General features: G+C 42.7%; 1 protein-coding gene across 3 annotated transcripts in view; it reads left to right on the top strand.

Moving 5' to 3' along the window:
- The window catches only part of GABRA1 (gamma-aminobutyric acid type A receptor subunit alpha1), an 834827-nt gene that overhangs the window by 113742 nt on the left and 697247 nt on the right, over positions 1-23838 (top strand). For all 3 annotated transcript variants that reach the window (XM_069654274.1, XM_069654275.1, XM_069654276.1), the window contains exon 3: positions 15282-15394. In XM_069654274.1, the coding sequence (XP_069510375.1) occupies positions 15282-15394 (113 nt within the window). The remainder of the gene's footprint in view (positions 1-15281; positions 15395-23838) is intronic.

The following is a 23838-nucleotide window of genomic DNA, read 5'->3' on the forward strand; positions in this document are numbered from 1 at the left end:
TCTTTGTGTGCATGCTGGAGCAGAGGAGGATTTGAGGAAGGCAAGGAAATGTATTTTTTAAGTGTAAATGTGTGTGTCTCTGTATATATTATATAATGTACCTGTGTGTATGTATCATGTAATGTGTGTGAAAGAGGGCATGATAAATTGGGTGTGCATATGTGAGCGACTCGTTAATGGGTGCATGTTTAAATGAGCAAGTGAATGTGTGTTCTTGTGTTAAATGCCTGGATTAATTACGGTAATCTTCATTACTCTTAGCCCCATTCTTCCTTGTCCCAGCATGTTCCTATGAAGCACCCTGCCTCATAGTTAGTATGCATAGTATAGATAAGTACTGGAACACTACTTATGTATGAGGCAAGAGTGAGAGGGACGTGGGCTAAGGGGCTAATTGTGGGCGTTGGAGGAGACCAAGGGAGCTGAGGAGCAAATATTGGGGGTTGGAGGAGGGGGATGGGTGGCAGCAGGGACGTGTGACAAAGGTGGGTCAGGAGAGGTGTGAACACATACATAATAGGCATCAATGATAAAGTAGGCATGATATGTATAAGTGGCTAGACTGTTGGTGCAGCAAGTCTAGTAATGTCTTACTAGGGCATGACATTTGTCCTGGACATCTATAATACAGTAAGCATGATAAGTGCCATTGGCTGTCTAGACTGGCATTTGGGGGTAGCCAGTATAACCATTTCTGACTGTGACATGGAATATCTTCTGGGCAAATGTAATGAAGTAATCATCGTAAGTATTGGTGCATGACTAAACGAGCATTTTGTGCATCACGTTTCAACATTTCTTACTGTAGCTAGACATTTTGTACGGGGCATCTCTGATAAAGCAATCATGATAAGTGTAATTACATGACTAATCTTGCCTTTGGGTGCAGACAGTCTAGTGTTCCCTTACTGTGGAATGGTATATTTATCTGTGTATCTATGATAAAGTAAGCGTGATAAGTGTTATTACGTGGCTAGATTGGCATGTTGGTGCAGCCGATCTAGATATGTCTTACTGTGGCATGACATTTTTACTCTGTATCATCAAGGCTACTGCAAACATGATAAGTGTTATTACGTGTCTGGCCTGCATTTTGCAGCCAGTTTTGACATGTTTTCTTATTGTTGCATTGCATTTTTAATAGCAACATGGTAAGATAGCTCAGTGGTTTGAGCACTCAATGCTGCAATCTATGTGTGGTCTGCAGGTTCGAATCCCAGCAAGTCCAACCAAGCCTGTCATTCTTCTGAGGTTGATAAATGAGTAACAACTTCGGTTGGGATGATAATTGTATGAAAATATGTGTAGTGCTTTGGTGAAAGCACTATATAAATAACAAATTATCATGAATCAAAGCATTATTGCTGATGTGCACTGTTGGTGACTTGCACCAATTGGTTGTTTTGATACTGTAAAATCAATAAATAATAAATATAAATAATTATACATAATTAAATAAATTATACATATAGCCTGCATATGACATATCTTAATTGATCTTACCTCTGCTACCCTGTATATAACTGTATATAATGCAGGTATTGACTTATTATTCTATATGTACCTGTGACTAGCTTTTGTATATAATCATTTCCCTATGTATGGTATATTGTTCTGCGGGCTGTTTGTAAACTGCATGCATTGCCTGATATTGTACTGTATTACCTCCTTATGTAACTAAGATGTAAATTATCTTATGCTCTGCGCCCTGAGACCGACGGGTCTGGCACACAATACAAATAATAAAACAACCACATAAACAAACAAACAAAACAGCAGCAACTGGCAATGTAAGGGCTCTCTTTACCAATACCTGACATGCAGCTATGTTTGGCATAATATGGAAGTACCTGGCCATGGCAGAAGTGCCATATCTATGGCAGGGCCACTGCCTATGTAGATTCTATTGGCTCTAACCCTATCATATCATGACCCCATCCATAGCATATGAAGGCAGCACCCTTGTTAAAATGTGGTTGGTATCTAAATTATTCCAGTCTGCTTTAGTACCTATTTGGTATTTTAAATATTGCACATAGCCACTTCCATTAATGTCCTCAGGTTTGAAGAGGAACTAATGCCATCCGCGTCAAAAATCATTTCCTTTGATGCCATTAAGTGTTTGATGTCACTTCTGCTGGCATTTTGGTGAATCAACGCCCCTAGTAATGTTCCATCATCAATTTGCCATTGGTGGTTTCCTCTTTGATGATCCTATGGCCACATGTGTCCTCTATCAGTTGTGGGCCAACTATATCCTTCATTGTAAGCAAGGTTGCTGCAGAGGCAGGTGTTGCATAGACATTAGCACTGTTGTTTGACCTGTTTGTGGTGTCATTGGATTTCACAACACGATGCTGTATGTTGGGGTGACTCCCACTTGCTAGGCCATCTATCTAGTGTACTTGATGTTTCTATGGTGGACACTAGCATGATAGGGGCACTCATAAACTCATAGAGCTAAGTTCTTGCCCACTGTGCTTTTTTCTGTAAATTAGTCCCATTACCTAAGTATGAGTGTGCTCAGCTGTCTTGTATGTTTTTATTTTAAATTGTTTTCAGGCACTTGTTAATTTTTCAAGTGTGATCAATTTATGTTTGTTCACACAGATTAGTCTTTCCGACTGAAGGTTCTCAGGTCTCCATTAACAGCCATAAATCTCTAGAGAAATTAGCATACTTTGGGCACAGCTCATTGAGGATGGGGCACAGGGTCTTCGGGGACTGCAGGGAGGGCGTCCGAAGGTGAGACATGGTATCTCCATTTTCCTTGCCCCAATCCATCCTATCCACTCGTTGCTCACGGGATATTGTCACCCAAGTCACATCCTACCCCTCAACCTTCCCTCATGAAAAGGGAAGACAAAATATCCTGGACAGCTAGGGAGAACAAACCCTTTCACAATGTGTGACCCTAAAAGTATCTTTCCATCCTCAAGGCCCATTATTCATGAACCCAGAGCAAGAAGGAAAAAAGTTGATTACCCAAGAGGGAGAGGAGCAAGTAACAAAAGATCAGAACAAAGATAACAAGATCTATTCATCCTCTCCAAATCATAGGGAATACCACCCAGACCCTATACACATAAGCCATCCACAGACATAAAGAAAGAGACAACTTTCTCCTTAGGGGAAGAACGAAGTAGGAGATTTTCCTGTACTCCCTGTGAACACCCTCATATTATGATCATAACTCAATCTAAACCTTATTACAGCTCTAATTTATTTCCCTCAAACTCAAGGGGTATTTTCAAACTCATACCAGCACCCCATCCCCATTTCCAACAAATACTAAGACGACTAGGCAACTAAGATCAGTAAAGATTACCCACAGGAATAACATGGCGAAAATAAGGGAAACCTACCCTAGAAAAAACTCAGGTTGTCCCACTAAGTGAATCAGGCAGGGTAAGGCTTTTAATAGTAACCATTCACACCTGACTCCACTTGACTGTTCTTTTCACTGTAAAAAGGGTGGTCTTGTGCAGACGGTGGACGAGCTGGGGAAGCATACTGACCAGAGAAGCCATGAAGCTGGGAGCTGCAGGAAAAAGGATTCAGAGGAGAGTGGTGGGTCGTGATGCTGGCTCGATGTTGGAGAGGGACTGCAGTGTGGCTGGGGATTTGTGTTTCCTGAGAGCCAGTGCTAGGACGCTGGGACTCTGCTAGTGGTGTCCGTGCAATTGTTTGGTCCCTTGTGTCGTGTGTCGGGCCCAAGAGTGTCTGAGGGGCAGGTGGCAAGATCCTGACCTCGACCAAAAGCATCCCGGAGAGACCATTCGCCTGCGCTACGCTACCCGGTGAGTTTCAAATGAGAGAGAGAGAAACTCAGGAGTGTGCAGGTGGCTGGAGCAGGAAAGGGAGGAAAAAGCAAGATTTGTAAAGTGGCACGATGCAGAAAACAAAAAGAACAGTTTTAAGAAAGAGAAAGTAAAAAAGAAGGAGAAAGCGTGCTAGTGGCACGTAAGAAAGAAAAGATAATTAGCAGCGCAGAAGTAAAAGTTCGGAGAAAGAGGAAAAGGGTGGTGCGAGTGACCAGAAAGAAAACAAGTACGGGTGTGCACAAAAAAGTGAAAGAAGTGTGCAAGAGGCACAATAAGAAAAATACAGTGTAAAAAGTGTGGGAGCGACTGGAAAGAAGGAAACAAGTGCAGGAATGAACAGAAGAGTGAAAGAAGCATGCAAGGGACACCACAGAGAGAAGGAGTAAAACACAGTGCAAGTGTGCTCGACAAAGGAAAAGGAATACATGAAAGTGGTGCAGGAAGCATCTTAAGATAAAAAGTGCGAAGGAAAGCAAGAGTAAGAAACAAAGAGATGGGCAAATTATCAGAATGTTTGCGCTGAGGAAAAACAAAGAGCTTGGCATTCTGGAAAGCCTCTGATTCTCCCCCATGAGAGGATTGTATGTAAGAAAGACTGTGGGCCTCATTACAAGTGAGGCGGTAAGGGGTTAATGGTGCTGGTAAAGTTCCACTTGCAGGACCCGCTCTGGACATCTGGTCAGACCAGACGTCCTTTGCGGGTCCCGCGAGGGGACCAGCATGCTAACAACAGGCCCCTTGTTAGCATGCTCCCCATTCCCATTGAGCCCTATTGAGACTCAATGGGCTCATTGGAAATGGGGATGGTCCGGGTTTGGGTTCCCTGAATGGGGAAATACCGGGTCCTCCAAAGTCAGATTGGCCCAGTATTTCCCCATTCAGGGACCACGTACCCGGACCCGAGTTTGGAGGCAGCCATGCCCTTGCTAAAGGCACGGCTGCCTCCAAACTTGTAATGAGGCCCTATATATAAAAGGAAAAGGCACATCCTGACAAGCTGAACTTTTGTTTGTAACTAGAGGGGCCTAAGCTTGGGGAAGGGTGCCCTGTGAAACCAAAAATAAACTGTGATATGTTTTGTTTTGTGTTGAAAGCTGGATGAGGCCTGAGCTTGGGGTGGGGAACCCTGAGAGGCCTAGCAAAGAAATTGAAGTGGAAACTGATAACACTGACTTTGTGTAAAGGAATCAAAGTGTCACACTTGATCAAACTGACTTTGTGTTTGAAAGCTGGAAGGGTCCTGAGCTTAGGGAAGGGATCCCTATGGAGCCCAACCAAGTTGGAGACTTATTGTTTTTTTTTTACTATAGTGTTGAAAGGATTGAAGCGTGGGGAAAGGAACCCCATAGGGCTTCAAGAAAACTTGAATAAGTTGAAGCTTGAGGAAGGGAACCACAAAGAATTCAAAGACACTGAAGATATTTGAAATCAACTTAAGGGCCTGTGGAGAAGGTCTTACAAGCAGTCCTTTTTATTGAAGTCATATTTGTGACATTGAACAAATTGCTTTCCATCACATTTTTTTATCACATGTTTAGTAAAGAGTGAGAGCATGCATAGGTTTAGGCAAAGACAGGCAATTTGATGACAGTCATTTGGAACATCATTTAAGAGAACTATCCCTTTAGAGTTAGGGCCAGTCAGGCATTACACCAACCCAGGAACCTTAGTAAGTACAGATTTTCAAACGAAAACCTTTGAGTCTAAGTCTCTCCTGATACTATGCCTGTTTCACACTTGGTAATAAACTGCAGCATCATCACTTCAGTTTGGCCAGTGCTCCCGGTCATGAAGCTTCAATGTCATTGAATACTTTAGGTGTGCAGAACATCCTCAGAGATATGCTGAGACCTGGGGTGTTCAGTGATGATACTATATCCTCAACTCCATCCATGACATGCTTTTCAAAGGAATTCATTGGCAATGCTACCTACCTATGCACCTGCTGTGTGTCAAGTAGTTGGTCCCCGATTCTTACTAGAGCATTTGACTTCTCTATGTCCTCTGGTTGTAATCCCTCTGCATTGAATTGATCTAGGTTCACCTCTTTTTAAGAATCCCTCTCTGGACCCTGCTGTGGAAGCCCATTTTGGGCCCAACTGCCTTCTGGTATTTATTATGAAAGTGTTTAAAGCAATTGCAACTCCTCATTTGAGAGATTTTCAAGAACAGTCTGCTATTCTTAATATCTTTCAGTCCAGTTTCCACCCTCCCATGGGAACAGAGTCAGTGTTAGTTTCTGTTATCAATGACCTGTCTCTTATCCTTGACCAGGATGTTGTAGGACTGCTCATACTGTTATATCTCTCAGCAGCATTAAACACAATTGACCACGCTATATTGTGTCAGCGTGTGCAGGAGATTGGTATCGGTGGGCCAGTCCTTTGCTGGTTTAGTTTCTTTCTTGTTGACCGTAAACAGATGCTTTCCCTTCCTCCATTCCTTTCTGGCTCCACCTCTCTTCCTTGTGGAGTTCCACATGATTCGGACATTTCACAGATATTGTTCAATATCTATGTTCTCCCTTTGGCTGAACTCATTCTTGCTCAGGGCTTTTATTTTTATGCTGATGGCGCACAGCTGATCCTTCAAATAGATCATGAACTTAATCTGGTGTCCTCTTGGCTGAGGAATACTCTATCCGACATAGGCAGTTTGGATGAATGCCAACTGGCTCAATTTAAATTCTGAAAAGACGGAAGTAATGATCTTAGGGAGATCACCAGATGTTCATTCTATGTGGATGAGGGAATTTTGGCTTGTCTCCTGGGGCCCTTTGCCCACCCTGGTTTCTACAGTGATCAATTTGGGGGTGAAGATTACTGCATCACTCTCTATGCAACCAAAGATTAGTGTAAGATGCAATTCTGGTTATTTTTAAACTTAGAACTTTGAGCAAAATTATGTATTTTCCCAACCAAAATTCTTGACTCAATGTCTGCAAGTTTTACAAATCTCAGCAGACCTTCTGGCTGTAGGCCTACCTAAATCTGCTCATATCTCTCAGGTGTTACGGGACATTCATTGGCTGCCTGTGGGGGCTAGAGTTACATTTTAATAACCTTGCCTTGTCCACAGGGCCTATTATGAGTCTGAAGCTGTTTATCTTTGAGAGACATTTATTAAATATGCCCCTTCTCGCAATTTTCTCTCCACTGACCTTCTGCTACTCCGTGTCTCCTCTGTGTCTAGGAGCACAATCTGGGGACTGGCTTTTTTCAGTGGCAGCCACAATTCTCTGGATCTCTCTTCCATTTTTCTTGCACGCTATCCCAGTCAATGTGCCCTGCAGGACAAAATTTAAGATCTTTCTATTTGTCTAGCTTTTCTTGAGAGGTTTTTTGTCCCTTCTTTCTCGTTCTGTGGTTGTCTTTCTGGTTGACTTTGGAGTCTTAGCACCAAGATACCCACAGGTCTTAGCTGCGCTTAACAAATACATCATATGCGGTTCACATGATTTGTTTTTCAGTGAGGATGAGTTGCATGAAGCAGTCGACAAATAGTACTTGTTTTATTTCGTACAAAATCTCCTTTGGCTTCTGAAAGACACCATGATGGGATTACTGATTCTAATGCTTTGTGTGTATATGGTTCATGGGTATCGGCATGTGAGCTTTTACACAACCATCAGAAGTCAAAATGTGGAGGTGTTCCAGATGCAAGCATAGATATCATTAATGATGCCCTTTCATTTCTAGTAACTGCTTCAAACTGCTGGAATTAGAACTTCAAGAAGCTTTAGAAGGCTATCTAATTAATTCAAACATCTAAAGCTCATGCTGTTGGGTCGGATTGATATATGTTTTTAAGGAGAATGCATGGATTTAAGCCTGCTTTAGCATTGATCTTTGAGGATAGTGTTGACAGAAATCATATAGTAGTTGATGGTGTGCACTGGATTAACTACCAGGATGAACGAGTAGTGGTTGGGATTAACCCTGAAGCCTGATAAAAGGAAATGCTCAAAATTCCTCAAATGTAGATCTTTGAGATTCTTTGTGTTGGTTACATATGATTCTCTCAAATCTAAACTTACTAAGCCTACTATCTGCAAGGTCGGTATTATTGATAGAGCAGTCATTTACCACTGTTATTAATTACTCCATAGTGGTAAGCAGCATGAAGTAAACACAGGGCTGAATGATTCCAAAATATATGGCAGATATCAGATCCTCCAAAAAGCCCATCACTGCTAAATTCACAGACTCTCTTAATTATATTATGGGTATTTAGTCAATCAATGATTGACATACTAAATACATGCTCCCTCTGGCACCCAATTAGATGGCCCTTTTTGCACAATTGCACTGGCACACTCATGCAACCTTAAGGTCAAAGTCAAGTGTGCAATGTGTGAGAGGGTCAGGAACAGGGTAAGACAATACTAATGAGAAATACAATGCTATCAATCTCAATGGATCCCAGTGTGACTAGGGTGAGAAAGTGACTTGGACATGAGTGTCGGGGAGGACTGTATCAATCAACATTCATAATTTCCACGAATAAGAGTGAGATGCAGTGTAGTACAAATTAGACCAGCTACCTTGTTCCCAACACACCCGGCTTTCTAGTCTTATCCAAATGCAATTTATTTTGACACTGAATCTAATATGTACTTATAAATTATGCATTCTGACTTGCTAATATGATGGGGAACGTGAGCCTGTGTTCAATGCACTTGTTTTTAGGTTGTGTTTCTTTCTTGCTCAGACATGTGGTAAGACAAACAAATTAGCTCGAGAATGATTATGATGTGATTAGCCATATTTCCATGTTGCTTCCTGGTTACAATAGCCTTGGGGGACAGCGCGATGTGAAAAAGAAGCAGTAGAATATTGATGTTGCAACAACACAAAACATCATTACATTCAATTAATTGGCCACAGATGATCTACCTTTAGAATGAATAATACCCAATGACACTAATTTCCGTCAAATCCAAGCCACTACCAAATAACAGTAAAAGCATCATACATTCTTAGTCAAAAGAGAATTACAAAACTTGAAACAATGGTAAAATATTAATAAATTGTAAGGCTATTTTGCAGAACTATAGTCCACTAAAGGGGACTGAGATTATCCACAACGTGTTACTCCCATCTGCATGCTTCCCTCCATTTGTTTCTAGCATTTATTTTTGGCTTTCCCCATCTTCTTATCTCCACTGATAGGCCTAGCTGCTTTGAAACTATTAGGGTGGTGATTTGGCACTATATTAACACCAATTACCTTAACATAACATCCATAAACAGAACAGTTTGCAGTAGGTAAGGGCTGCAAAAAACCTTAGCATGACAATGCCATGCAACTAGTATATGGTTATTAGATGCATTTTAAAAAAAATGAGAGGAAGTATTTGTGTGAATGAAATCCTAGCCCCTGTGTTTTTTTCTTAAGGTACACTCATTTCTTCTAAATAGTATAGAGGCAAAAAAAGGACTATGGTATTGTTGAACAATAAGAGGGAAGACATTTTCATTGGATTTTTAGTTATCGTAACCTTCCTTGGTGTTTGCTCAAAACATATCAATGCACATCTATATTTATTTGAAACACATCAAATAATGCCAAGCAAGGTTTCACAGAAGACAAGAGAGCATAGAAGGAAACAAATAACGGACTGCTAAAATGGTGATGAGTCTGCACCATGCAGCCGTAGGTGGAGCCCTGGCGTCACCAATATGTGCACGCTGCGTGCCGCGTTAATAGGGTTTATTAGTAGCAATACAGGGTTCGTAAACTAACATCCAGAAGGGAGGCAAGACTCACAAAACCGACACATTGCTCACACTTTTCAACGCCTTAGCCCTCTTTGTTGGTTCTACCGCTTTTTGTTCAAATATTGGAGGTTGCTGTTTCACAAATATCACCTCCTACAGGGAGTTGTTCAGTGGCTTTCTAACTGACTCTTCTCCTGTGCAGCTCATTGACATTTGTCACAGAAATACAGGCACGGCCGTATTGCCTACGAAGGGAAATGGATAACAAAGGTACTCCAACATGTGGTATCCAGGATTTCTGTTGGGCAGTGCCCATGACATAACCACATGACTAGTGTGTGTCTTGTCTGCATCGCTCACTGTTCAGAGCATGTGCATGGCGGTGTGACCCATGCAAACACGCTAAATCTGCTGCTCTATTGACACCGTTAACAAAATCAGGATCACATGAAGAATGGGACCATGGAGAGACTCTTCTTAAAAGACATGTTAACATGGGTGATGCATTTTCAGACTGAACTGCGCTCTTGATCCTCCAAAACCGTTGTGGTTGGGAACACAACACTCCCCTCTGCTGAAGGTGCCTTAAAGGCCAGCTGTTGGCAGGGCACATGTGGAGCAATACAGATCTTATCTCGCCCATTCATAAAGGACACATGACAAGAAAATGTGTCTTTTCCTAATTTCAGCAAGAACATGTTCTGCCTGGCAAAGAAATACAGCCATCCATCCATCCATCCATCCACCCACCCACCCACCCACCCACCCATCCATCCATCCATCCATCCATCCATCCATCCATCCATCCATCCATCCATCCATCCATCCATCCAAGTGGGTTATTCTGTTATATGGCCCACGATTTATGTCAGAGCTCCAGCACTCTCTAAAATGTATTAAGCAAATACAGTTCCAATCATATGTATGCTGGAAATATATCAATAACAGCTCAATTCAAAAATGAAATGATCAATTTGTTATTATGATTGCCTCCTTGTCAATCCACCGAAGGATTGCCGGTTGGCTACGCTCGGACCTGTAACTATGGCCCCGGGGGCATTACCTGGGACAGTATTGGTCAGCCGTCTCGTGGCTTATTGCCACAATATGGCAATGTCTGGACCGATGCGTTGGCCAAAGTGGATCAGTTTGAACGGTAACTGCTTATTGTTAACCAATGTTACAAACCAAATATGCTTGATAATAGACCATATGCAATAAATGTTACCAAACACATCCCCTCGGGTAGTATTCAAACAGTCTGTGCCAAACATTATTGAATGTCAATATGGAATTTTGGACTACTTTTCGAGGCAGCGCAGGGGTGATTTTGTGTGCCAGGACCCTGGTTTTATCACTCTTGTGTTGGCTCCTTTTCACTGGATCCCAAGTGTTCTTGCACAGATGTGATGTTACAGTTGTGGCCAGACTCCCAGATGATACTGTCAAAACACAACTTTGTTAATTGTATTTCTGTTCTGACCAGGACAGGTTGTCTTCCAGATTGCTTTACAAAGATGTGTGTTTGTAATCAATATCTAGGGACACAACTAATAGCAGTATAGGGACAGATATTACCAACACGTAATCATAACCAAGATATAAGTCGTTAGCTCTGGATGCAGTCAGTTTCTGAGATAGATTGTGTCTAAAGTCCGCTGCCTTCTTCTCGCACATATAAAAGAAACACTCACTTTAACATTGGGCTTCAGGCAGTGGTCGGAGTGGGTGGGTGCGGTGGGGTTTGTGGGGAGCAGGGGCAGGCCAGGAGGGAGCACACTTTGCCCAGTGGCTTCAGGACATCGTTGCAACCTCGAGTTGCTCTAATTCCACTTTGAGAGGAAGACATCGTAATTTCCTTAATTACACATCATTTCTACAGCAGGTTCTTTATATTTGTGTAGTGATACATTGATAGATATTTGTAACTTTTATTTTTTAATATTACATGATTTAGTTGCTGTACAATTTTTACAAGACTGTTACTTTGGGATGTATCTCCCAATATCCATTTCCAGTTCAAGATGAGAAAATATAGACTCACAAAGAAAGTCTCATTCTTTCTCTAGATCCTGCTCCAGACCAATATTCTGAAAAAAGAATGCTACGGCGATCACCCAAGATGTCTTGTCACCACTCATTAGACGTGACCACCATACTTCCTCCTCGCACATCTGGAAATCAGTGAACAGGCGCCTGTTCACTGGAAATCAGTGAACAGACGCCCTCAATAGGTGGTGGCTCTTGCTTCCTGGTTCCCTATACACGATAGCAACAGGTGTCTGATTGATTCCACTTTCTCTTCTTTTTCGCAATAGCCGCACTTTTTCGAACTTGATTTACCTCTCAACTAATTGATAGCTATAAAGGCGCGGGGATACATTACTCCATGAAGAAGCCTCTTCATTAAAGTTAAAACAAAGACATGGGGGGTCATTACCCTTAACGCCTGATTACGAGGTCCCTTTGCTGCTCCCGACCTTAACGGCTGGTCTGGACCAGCCGTTAAAGTAGGGACCCGCAAAGGGACTTCCGAGGTAATAACAGTACCGCAATTTGCGGTACCGTAATTACCACCTTCCCCAGTACCATTGAGCCCTACGGGGCAACAATGGGAATGGGGAAAGGCCAATGATAAATGGGGAATTACTGCCCCGCCAACCTTGGAATGGGGCGGTATTCCCCATTTACCATTGGCGGACTCATTACAATACCGGCAGCAACCATGGTGCTAAAAGAGCCATTGGTTACTGCCGGTGTTGTAATGAGGGCCATGAACTCAGTAACGTGCATTGTGCACTAAAGAAAGGGCCGCACAGACGGCTGTAGCCTTTCTGCAATAGTTTGGGGGAGGGGACCAAGAGAGAAAATGTTTCATACGTTACACCTAATTGAGTAATGTTGGCCAAGGGACAGTGCCAGGGAGGACTCTGGTCATTCACACATATTTATTTTTGGGGCCAGAGCCTGCGGCACCAATTGCAGAAGGAGTCTTGCATGGACCTACATTTAGGAATGCACCATGGAAGACAAATCCCGTGTTCTGCCTCATTGACGCATCCCCGTGTTCACATTATGAAGCATGGGAATTAAGGTATTCCAAGGATCGGTGTGCACGGCTGGTGATGCCATCCCCGTGGTAACACAGCCAATGATGGTATAGCATGGGAGACAGCAAGATAGACTTTCAGGCCCTAGAATTTGATCACTGTATTCACAGTGGATTTCTTCAAAGGGGACATACATTTTCGATGTGTGATAAATTAAATGGCAATGTATTAGGAATTATTTAGGAATGACGCATCTATATTGTTAATGAAGTTGCATGAGCAACCAGGAAGCAGGTCTCATTGGAAAATCTGGCTCTGCTGCATGCAGGACAGCGGTTTTGTGGGATGCATCTCAAAACAACTTTATTTAAATATCAATGAAATGATGAATACACAGAAAAGCATTGAAATGAATATGCACAATAAACAACATGGTAGCATATACCATGTCATTCATCAAATGGGCAAATGCAATCTAGAGATATACAAAAATAAACTGATGGTACACAATGACACACTAGATATATACGTATACATATGTATAGACACCATTGTAACATCTTACAGAAATGGGAGATTGAAGGCATTACCTTCAATGTCTCCAGTTTCTCCCAATGTAACTTTCGCATGGCACCAAAGATCTTCAAAAAATAAGAATCCAGCCACAAACAGAGTCACTTGTAACATGGATCAGTTTTGCCTTATTGTCACTTGAATTATTGGCATGTTTTCAAAAGGGACAATTGGGCTTCATTACGAGGTTGGCGGTAGCCATGGCGCTATTAGTGCCATGGCTGCCTCCAAACTCGTTCCGATTCGGCCCTGGTGAATGGATCAATTACCGGTCCATTCCAAGGTTGGCGGGACCGGTAATTCCCCATTCACCAGGGCCCTTCCCATTCCCATTTGAGCCCCCATAGGGCTCAATGAGAATGCGGAAGGCGCTAATAACGGTACCGCAAATTGCGGTACCGTTATTAGCTCCAGAGTCCCTTTGCGGGTCTCGTCCTTAACGCCTGGAAAAACCAGGCGTTAAGTGAGAACCCGCAAAGGGAACTCGTAGCAGGGCGGTAAGGGTTTACCGGCACCGGTGCCGTTAATCCCTTACCACCCACCTCGTAATGAGGCCCATTGTCCTATTAGTATTAGAACATTGGCACCAAACAGATGTTTTGTGCCGAGAAGTAGTCTTCAACTTGTTTTTATAATCTCAGGGGATGGAGAAGCAAATAATACAGCACCCCTGAAACAGAGAAGAGTGATATTCCTACTTTATCCTCCTTTCACCCAAACAGTTATCCGCAGAAATATGACCAATATGAGGATAACAACTCACATCAAGAGCCAGCCTGTATGCTAATTCCCCCTAATAGGGCGAACTGCACATATTCAAGGAAGGCGTTAGTTACAGAAACCTGATGAAGAGGTGGACACAATTAGAGTGTCAACCGATCAATGGTAAAAACGATTCATGGGCTGGTTAATGCCACAGGAAAGTAAAGCTGTGGGCAATGGAAGAACATAAGTATACCCCATCGACTTGTGAGCGATCATTCATGGAACCTGGTTCGACTTTGAGCACTAGACGGTCACGGCATGCCTGCTATAATGGTGTGTCTATGAATATTTATATATTTCTTTTTTTAAGTTAATCTTTATTTTTGTATTTTTGTTCATTGATGAATTGCTGACAATAAACATCATTTTTGACCACACAGATTGTTAATTGTGCATTTTTACTTTGTCAAGAGCGACGAATTACATTACCTTCACTATGGGGCCGGGGGGGGGGGGTTCACTGCGTAGAATGCCTGCGTTGCCTAATTGTAGCTTTCACATTGTTGGTTTGCACTTCGAATACAGATGTTGAAATATACAGACGTTTAATGGAAAAAGTTTTCTCTTTTTAATTCACTGTCGTAATACATGGAATAGACCGCAGTGTGACATTGGTGCAAGACGATGTTTTCTTCCCTATTAGAAGAATTGGAAGGTCCTAACTGTATCTATGTTGCACATTTGGTTTCTGACCTGGGGTTCAGCGAACTTTTCTTCTACTGTGTTGCGTATGAAATACTCAGACAGTAGATAAAAGAAAGCTAAAATCCTTAATTCACTAACCCCACAATGTGGTAGATATTTTGTGAAATTCGCAGGCTGCATCCCCATAGCAACATCGGTCGTGCGTCTGTTAAAATAACTTCCTGTATCATCACAGAGGGGCACACATATTGGTAACGAGGCACTTTTGACAGAAAAATACGTTTCACACCATTCAGATTTGCTTTGCGTAATCAAGAGCAAGACAGGCGTTTCCGTCTGTTTCTCTGACACCTGCATTGAAACCCTCAAATGTGAACGTTGACATTTGCTTACAAACCTGGCGGATTTAATGCAGTACCGTTCATTGCTTTGGCCACTGGTCTGCGCAACATGCAATCCCCATTCTGGCAAAGCCGCCCCGTGCACGTGCAGCTAGGCAGGCTGTAAGCCTCTACAGTGCTGCAGTTAAACACCATTGACAATCTGGCCCCTGAAATGGGTTAAACAGCTGGACAAAAAAAAAAAAACGGTAAACCAAGATTAAGAAGATTTGAGAATTACCGCTGGCAGGATTGCTTCTGGAATTCGTGTTTTATAATTGTATTTTTTTTCTTTCTAATGCGGATGTTGTTCTGTCATTTTAGCTCTGGTCAAATCCCAGTACAAGAAGAGCCGAAAGACAACACGACTGTTTTCACCAGAATTCTAGACCGGCTTCTCGATGGCTATGATAACCGCCTGAGACCCGGACTTGGAGGTGCGTGGATATTACAGTTTCATGAAATGTGCCAGTGGCAACGCATGCCCAATATTGTGCTCGTCGTGTATTCAAGCAGGAGATGTCCACATTGAAAGGATAGGCACGGCCCACCTGTTTCTGCGCGCTTTTTTCAATCGCTGCATATTCTGCTCTCATTGTCATGGTCTCTCTCACCACTGTGTCTCTTCCAAAACTCCCATCCCTCCTCCAATCCCTACCCCCCCCTCTCCCTCTCTCTCTTTCCCTTTCACCCCCGCCTCTCTCTCTCTCTCTTCCTCTCTCTCTCTCTCTCTCACACTCTTTCTTTCTCTCTCTTGCTCCTAAATCGGTCTCATTAGACCTATTTTTGGTATCCAGGTCACACAGCGCGAAGAGAACCACTCATGGGGCACTGTTTGCACAATGATTCTTCTTCCAGTTGGAAGATCAACTAATCAGACACAAGAATCGCTGCCTTGATCTCATTCCCTCTTCACTAAGACGGCACATCAGTCTGGGAAGGAGGGAGTGCATCTCAAACACCGGCTGGTTTTGACACCCGCCTGCCCCCTCCTTCCCGTGCTTTTGATATGCAAGCATGCATTTCCGGGCACATTGCTACAGCAGCACCAAATGCCAGAGTGACTGGGCCTAGTGTCACGGTTGTCCATAGTCAGCAGGCTTCAGGGTATAGCACCAGGGAAGGTAATCAATCCTGCTCCCTAAACGGCCAGGGGGATACTCTGACTTGACTAGTGGGATGCCGGCGCCCACAGTTATGGGAGTGCATTTGGGTAGGAAGTTAGTGTATGGTGCACATTCGTTTTCATCTTAGAAACAATATGGTGTTGTATATGCATTTTCTATATTTGACAAAGGCAGCTGCAACCCACACCTACTTAGGCTCATCTAGAAATGTGAACAATTGAAAAACAAACATACACATAGGTTTCACTCCATTTGACAGCAATTATATTGGCAGTTCCCGACACAAGACGTCGAAAGTGGTCTGGAATAGTTTGAACGGTAATTGATTTCACTAAGGAAACTGCAATGATACATTATGTGCAGGGTTTTCACTCAAACATTGTTTAATGCGATGTGTGACTTATATATATCACCGACATATGCCATCTTGGAGAATTAATGTTAAGAATAGCAACCATGGATGGAGGTAGCTTGCGGTGTACCAAGGGAAGGGTAGTATGGTCTTGGCACAGATGGCTTTTAGAAGGGCATGAGTGTCCATCTGTTTCATAGCACAGTTTTTGAATAATTCTAGGAGGACCAGGGCATTCCAATGTGTCTGGCAAGTCTGCAAAGTGTGCTCATAGCTCAATGAACAGCAAAGTTCTGAATGAGTGACACTGAGTGAGGAAACATTTAGCCTGACATTCCAGGGCCATTGTCGAGTGGGTGATTGATAGTGTGAGGCCTCATGGTCAGAGCAGTCAAGTGAGATAGGGTCTGTGCAAGTGCTAAGGGGGTGTGGGGGGTTATGTAAACATTAGGCCTAGGGTGTTCCCTTTGTTGTGCATGGGGAAGAGTACAATTTGCTTAAGATCCATGGATCCCACCAGTGCAAATAGCATGTTTCAAGTATGGTTGTCAGCATGAGGAAGACATTATTAATGTGTGCTAATTTGGCTCAAAAGAATACATTGGAGCTGTCAATAAAAGAGTCACTCCTGTAATTTGGTCTGCAGATGACAATGGAAAGTGATCAGATCCTTGTGAGATAAAGGGAACAGATAGGCAAGTGATTTGAACATGCTTGTTATCAGAGAGGGGAACATGAAGCATGGCTAATCGCTCCTGTGGATGAATGCAATTCTTCTTCCTGCCCTTCCTTGCCGGTCGACATGTTGGTTGCAGATGTCGGGGGTTAGGACGATGTTGAGAACATGAGTAGAGAATGAGGTAAACCACATTTCAGGGATGAAGAGGGCATCAAGGTTGTTGTATGAGATGAGGTCAGTGACATCTATGGCATGAGTGACAGCTGAGCGAGCATTGACCAGCATGAGGAAGCTGTGTGGTCCGTGGGTGTTGGATGAGGGAAAGGGCAATATGTATGTGGTTCTCTATGGTGTCTTACCAGTGCTTCTGTGGGCACTTGGCTGTTCAAACCCCCATGAGAGCGGGGATGGTCTCCAGAGGGAGTAGATGCATGGGGATGTAGTTTGATGAGTGCTTCTGTAACAACTACATTGTAGGTGAAATGCAGGATCACAGGGTTGTCCCTTGGCCCTATAAGGCCTGAACAATAAAAAACAGGAGACATCTTTTCTTAGTCCGTGTTGTGTCGAGGATGCCAGTGATGAGGTTGCCTAAGGAGGATTTGTGAAACATGTTGTGGGTGGACCAGCAGCTTCCTCAGTGTTGTCTACCTGTAACACACCTGGAGTCCCTGTGTAGCTGCCTGCAAAATGGGACAATGGTGGTGGGAGGAACATCTGAGTTGAAGGGCCCAGCATCCTCCTTAATGCTATATGCCTGGAGTCCCTATATAGCCACCTTAAAGGTGGGAAAATGGTGGTGGGCAGAGAAGATGATGGGCCTGGTTCAGTGAATAGCAGCCTTTTCAATGCTGTATGGTTGGAGCTGTCCTGGGGTTCCTGTGCTACCACCAACATCTATAACCCCAATGCCAGCCAGGATACGAACACTTTGGAAATCCTCAAAACTGGCCTCATCACCGTTATCAGCAAGGGGATGCCATAGAACACCAACAAAAGCAATGTAACATTAGCTATGCCATGGCCTTCAGAGCCATCAGACAAGCTCACATCTTACAAAAGGTGAACATTCACATAGGTTATGGTGCCCATAGAGCAATATTTGCAAATGTTTGGGTTTTTTGATGTGCCAGCTATATTGGGCCCTGCACCCTGAAGAATAAAGTCCTGTTTTGTCCGGTGTCACAGGTGTGTGAGAGAAAGTGAAAGAGCGACAGACCCCTACCTCTTGTTCTTCGTTCCATGCCCATAATGCAAACCTCCCCCGTTCACTTCCAGTGGCCTTCTGGAGATCATTCTTAATTCAGCCACTACAGACCTCCTTGACTAACAAACATAAGATGAGGAAAATATGCATTAAGTCTCATGACATGATAACTCTTCCCTAACTACAAGGGATGCCAGTTTGTACCAACAGGGAATGACTACAAGAGAACAACGCTGTTGAAGGGAATCATACCATTCCATCAAAATGCTGCAATTTCATACTTGTGGCTCGTGAACATACTTCGACAATATACCCCTGGCCTGATGCATGTGTAATAAAATAACTGAGGAATGTCCCCTAGTCTTTATAAGATCTCTGTACAGACTCATCTATTGTATGAAAATGAAGTGGCAAAATGAATTTCAATAGTTATCTCAACTATGTCCTCATGAAGTTGCATTAACTGGTGAACTGGACATAATTATAATTATTTAATGTTGATCTGTATTCAGTGCATGGATTGCACTAAACATATTAAGTTCTTCTCTGGTATTTCTTTTGAAAAGAAAAGTGTTCACTTGTGAACGATGCAAGCAAGAACTTGTAAACACCACAAACACCAATACACACACCTCTTCAAAAGATTGCATTCAGTGTGTATTGTCTGCCGAGATCATGTGCGGACTGTATTTTTTACAGATTATTAACTAGATGACCGCATGAGATCATAACTCCATGTGATACACTCAGGGACGTCATTTGGGGATCTCTAGGGGTCGCAGCTGTGACCCTGAGGTCTCCTTTGCTACCCCTAAGAAAAATGTTGATTATGTAAGGAACTGGGCTGTGGCCAGCGCCGTGCGGCTCTTTGTTTCTGGAGTGGCTGGCTTTCTCATTCAGGCCTCTTAAAACAACAGGGGTTCCGCAAGTGTAACACTTTGAGCGGTGACCCTATATAAGAAACAATAGGAATAACAAATAATGTGTCTTTCTGGAATTCTATAAAATAATTGCCAGACTGATTAAAGGTTTATTTCAGGCACACTTCCAGGGGTGAGTGACTGATTTAGTCTGATCTTAAAAACACCTCAACTCTGCCTTTCATCCTTCTGAGGTTGATAAATGAGTACCAACAAATGTTGGGTGATATTGTGTGTATATTTGTTGTATATAAAGCGCACACCTGTAAGTGCTATAAAATAACACATTGTTGTTAGTTGGCCTTGGATGTCGTCTTGCATTCACAGTAATTGGGCAATATTGGCCTATACACACTGATACTACCAATACATATGCTGATCCATTCTTGTATGAAATGCATATCACATTATAGTGATATCGTCGCCATATTTCGTTTTCGTTGTGTACCATGTGAGCCCACTTCTTGTTTTGTCACTGGGTAAAAAAGGCTGTGTGCCATCACTTGTTGTGATGTCACTTTGGAATGGGGGCCAATGATATCAAGTTCTGTGATGTAATCAGAGGTCAAGGGTCATGTGATGTCACTTCTGCTAGCCCTGACATTTTGATGAAATACCGCCCCTGGATGCACTGAAACTTTCTGCGAGATTACAGATCTAACACTCTACCAGTGATAATGCATGCAGAATTGGAGAAATGTTCCAAGTGATATTCCCAATAATTTGGATTTTCTTTTCTTTTATATTACATTTCGTAAAATTAATTTCTATCAGCGTTTGAAGGATCAAGTGGAGTGGGAGCAGTTGCTAAACATGTAAACATAACTTTAGAATACCTTGTCAAATGGTAAACAGAAAACAAACTACTGACCCTTCTTCCCACTATATTGCAACGTTTCAAAAGTAGAAGATGCCCACTTTTTTACGACTTTTCTGAACCCTAGCACCTTTTTGTTCCACTAGTCACCTGAAGGACATGTTTTTTGTTTAATGATTGCAGGCTTTTATATTTGTTATTGCAAATGTTTTGCTGGAGATAAAAATAGCAGTACATACCATGCCGAATTCAGATTTATAATCATGCAGTATTTACGGAACGCTCTTTTCACAAGAATATTGCATGCAAAAAATGTCAGAACATAAAAGAATATGCCATTTTTATTTTATACCTTGCTCCCAAACTCCTAATGCGTGTCATGGAATCTACTTAGGTGACATCAACCTGTCAAATGTGACACCTGTCTGGGAAGTTGAGAGCCTCATTGAAGGCATTCCTTTGTAAGTGCGCATATAGGACACGAGAACATACCTACCATCAAGCATTACTTAAGGGGTTCCCCAGAAGGCAACTGGCCACCAAGCCCACATCGGGCCTGATTTACAACACACATTTGAGTAGGTGGATCTAATGAAGAAACCCTTTGTGAATCAGTCCTCTTATCTAACGTGGCTACTAACAGAAAACACGACAAGTATATTTAGTTTAAATAGATAGATTTCTTATCAGGATTTTGTAGAGTCTTACTAAGATCGAAACAATAATGAGAAGGCTCGAATTGTAGAAAACACATCTTTAATGCAAATGCAAGATAACGGACGGGCGGGTCAGTCAGTCTTGTGAGATCGAAAAGATGAGAACTTGCCTGCCCACAACACACAGTAGTATCTCAAGGTGAAAACCACAACATCAGAATACATTTGTATATGTTCTAAACATTAAGTGTAACAACAATCTAACCATCCTATTGGTTCCTGCCCCTGCCTATACAAACCTTAAGTCGGTATAACTTGCCCTATTCTAATTGGTTAGTACAACAACATGTACCATTTTTGATGTGCATCCCATCACAGGTGATCTAATCTGTACACAGTTAGTAAGAAGAGCAGAATCTACCCCAATGGCAACAAACTAGATACAGTGCTTTTCTCTCCCATGCGACCATACTTCCTGCCACCCCCTGTTATTCCCAAGCAACAAACAATATGCAATAAGCTCCCTACCCAGCACCCAGACATTGATCATTCATGATTAATTTCAACCAAACAAGTTATAAAATCCATGCAATACAAAAATAAAATAACATCAAATACAACAAATACAAACAGTGTTCAAATAAGATACAGCAATGTGCAGTTTGTACAAATTGTGCAAAAAGTGCGTTTAAGATTATTATGAAAAATAGACAATCAATTCCAATAAAAACATTCCGGATCCTACTACCCGTTAGCAGCTTCCTTTTCAATTAAAACGCAAAATGTGCAGAAGCTACAGTTATACAAAAAGGGGATAGGTAATATTTCACATGTGTCGGCATACCTGGCAATAAATACCTGTCTACATCACTTTCAATGGTGAAGAATAACACCAGCAATCATGGTCATAACCAGCACAGGAACCTGTAACACTTATTGTTCCCCGACTTGCCAAGCAAATAATATCTCCAGAGTCGCATGGATATGGAATTCATCACGGTGAAGGGACATCAATATAAACACCTAGATCTCCTTCTCCATGCTTTAAGAAACTAATTCCCCATACAATCGGTTGCAAGGTTATCTTTGGCATCACTACATAAGACAATGGCTTCTCCCATATTTCTAATGAAGCAAGCATCAATAAGTGGTCTAAGAAAACCCCTTGTAATGGAAATGTAAAGGAAATTTTAAATAATGTTTTAGGGTCCTCTATAAAGATGGTAGAAAACACCCTGCAGGTCTGCAGAAAGTGCCACTCAAAGGCAGAGATGCAGAAACATGACAGTATCCCACCTTGAAGATCCAGTGCTTGAAAGAAAAAAGGGAGAGGCATTAGTTGTTTTAATGTGCAAAATGACAGAAACTACCAGACACATCTGCACATACCAGCAACCTCTATGTGTTGCTGAATGACAGTCCTGCCAGAGGCACAAAGAGATATTCTTTATATTCTAAGAAGGCGTGACTCTTTTCTTGACAAGCCATTTAGTAAATGATGACAGAGTTGTAGTCTTCAGGCTGGCAGTCATAGGGCCTCATTACGACTTCGGCGGTAGCCATGCCGCTATTGGCGGCATGGCTGCTGCCGAAATCGGGTACGGGTCCCCAGAATGGGGAATTACTGGGCCATTCCGAGTTCGGAGGGCCCGGTAATTCCTCCCTCCAGGAACCCGGGCCCGGACCTTCCCCATTCCCATCTGAGCCCCCATAGGGCTCAATGAGAATGGGAGAGGGTGGAAACAATGGGCCGATTACGAGCGGCCCATTGTTTGCTCCCTCTTCCCCTCGCGGGACCCGGTAAGGACGCCTGGTTTGACCAGGCGTTACTTACCGGGTCCCGCAAGGGGAGCTTGTAATGAGGTGGAATGGGTTTAACGGGTCCGCCTCGTTTAGAGGATCCCGTTAACCCGTTCTGCCTCAGTCGTAATAAGGCCCATAGACTTCATTTGAAGTCAGGTTTTAGTGTTTTTGCAGACCGGAGAGTTGATAACCAGTAATTGATGTGATTTTCCTTCAATGGCAAAAAATAGCATTTTGTCAGCAGCAGTCAACCCATAAAGTGTTGGAGATAGGGGCAAATGCTCTTTTGTTGTAACAATATAGTCACAAGTTGCACTCACAGTCTCACTAGAAAGGGGAGCTGTAACTTCAATAGCATACTCAGACGATTCCAGGTGATCAGAAGCAGGAATTGATGGTGTTTCTTAGTCAATAGATTTCAGCAGTGCACTGAACCTTTCATCATCAGTAAACATAGACCTCTCAGATGTTGAGCTTGCTGTAGTTTGGACTGAATTAGCAGCAGCACTGGAGCTTTGCAGTTGATTCTTGGCATCAGCATGATTATTTGAACAGTCAAAAACTGTCTTCTGTTGGATTAGAAATTCTTGGAGCATCACGCTAATCACAGTGCTTATCATCAGATCTTCAAAAACTGGTCTAGAGCTCAAGTTTTCCTTCATGTTTGGAGGGATACATTAGGGTAAGGAGTGGGTTGCAGTTTTTTGTGGCTGGGATATGGGAGAAACAGAAGGTACAACTGGACTGGTGAGTTTCATTTCAGGTTCGAGAATTGGCATATCAAGGACAAGTACATCATTCACCTCTGGGCTTAAGACTGGAGCCACAGGTGAATACAGAGGATGTTGAGTCCAGGCAGTAGAGCAGTGGTGGTTTCTGACTCAAGGGAGGGACTGGAATCTCAAGCATGTTCTGTAGCAGAGATTAGGATATCAGTAGCAGAGCAATCATCAGAGAAAGCGATGGGCCTGGAGTCAGGAATAAGTTACCTGATCAGTGCTCGGAAAATGTGAAAATAGACCCTCATTAGAGGTAGCAGAGACAGCTTGGAATTACTTTTGGTGAGAGGCATGGCATTTCTTAAGTTGTAGCTGGTAATCAATCATATGCTTTGTTCAGGGCCTGCAACTACTCTGAATGGGTTTGCATCAATCTATTTATCTATAGACCAGGTCTCATTTCACTAAGGGTGATAAACACAATGTCAGGTTCTGGACACTGTGAATCTTTACCAGCTGACAAGTACCCAAGGGAAGGATTGTGTAAATACAAATGAACATTTTCACCATAAAGATCTTCTGTGTATCTTTTCACCTGCCA

This window comes from Ambystoma mexicanum, chromosome 3q (assembly GCF_040938575.1).
Source record: "Ambystoma mexicanum isolate Mex_15411 chromosome 3q, UKY_AmexF1_1, whole genome shotgun sequence".
In the NCBI taxonomy this organism is placed as follows: Eukaryota; Metazoa; Chordata; class Amphibia; order Caudata; family Ambystomatidae; genus Ambystoma; species Ambystoma mexicanum.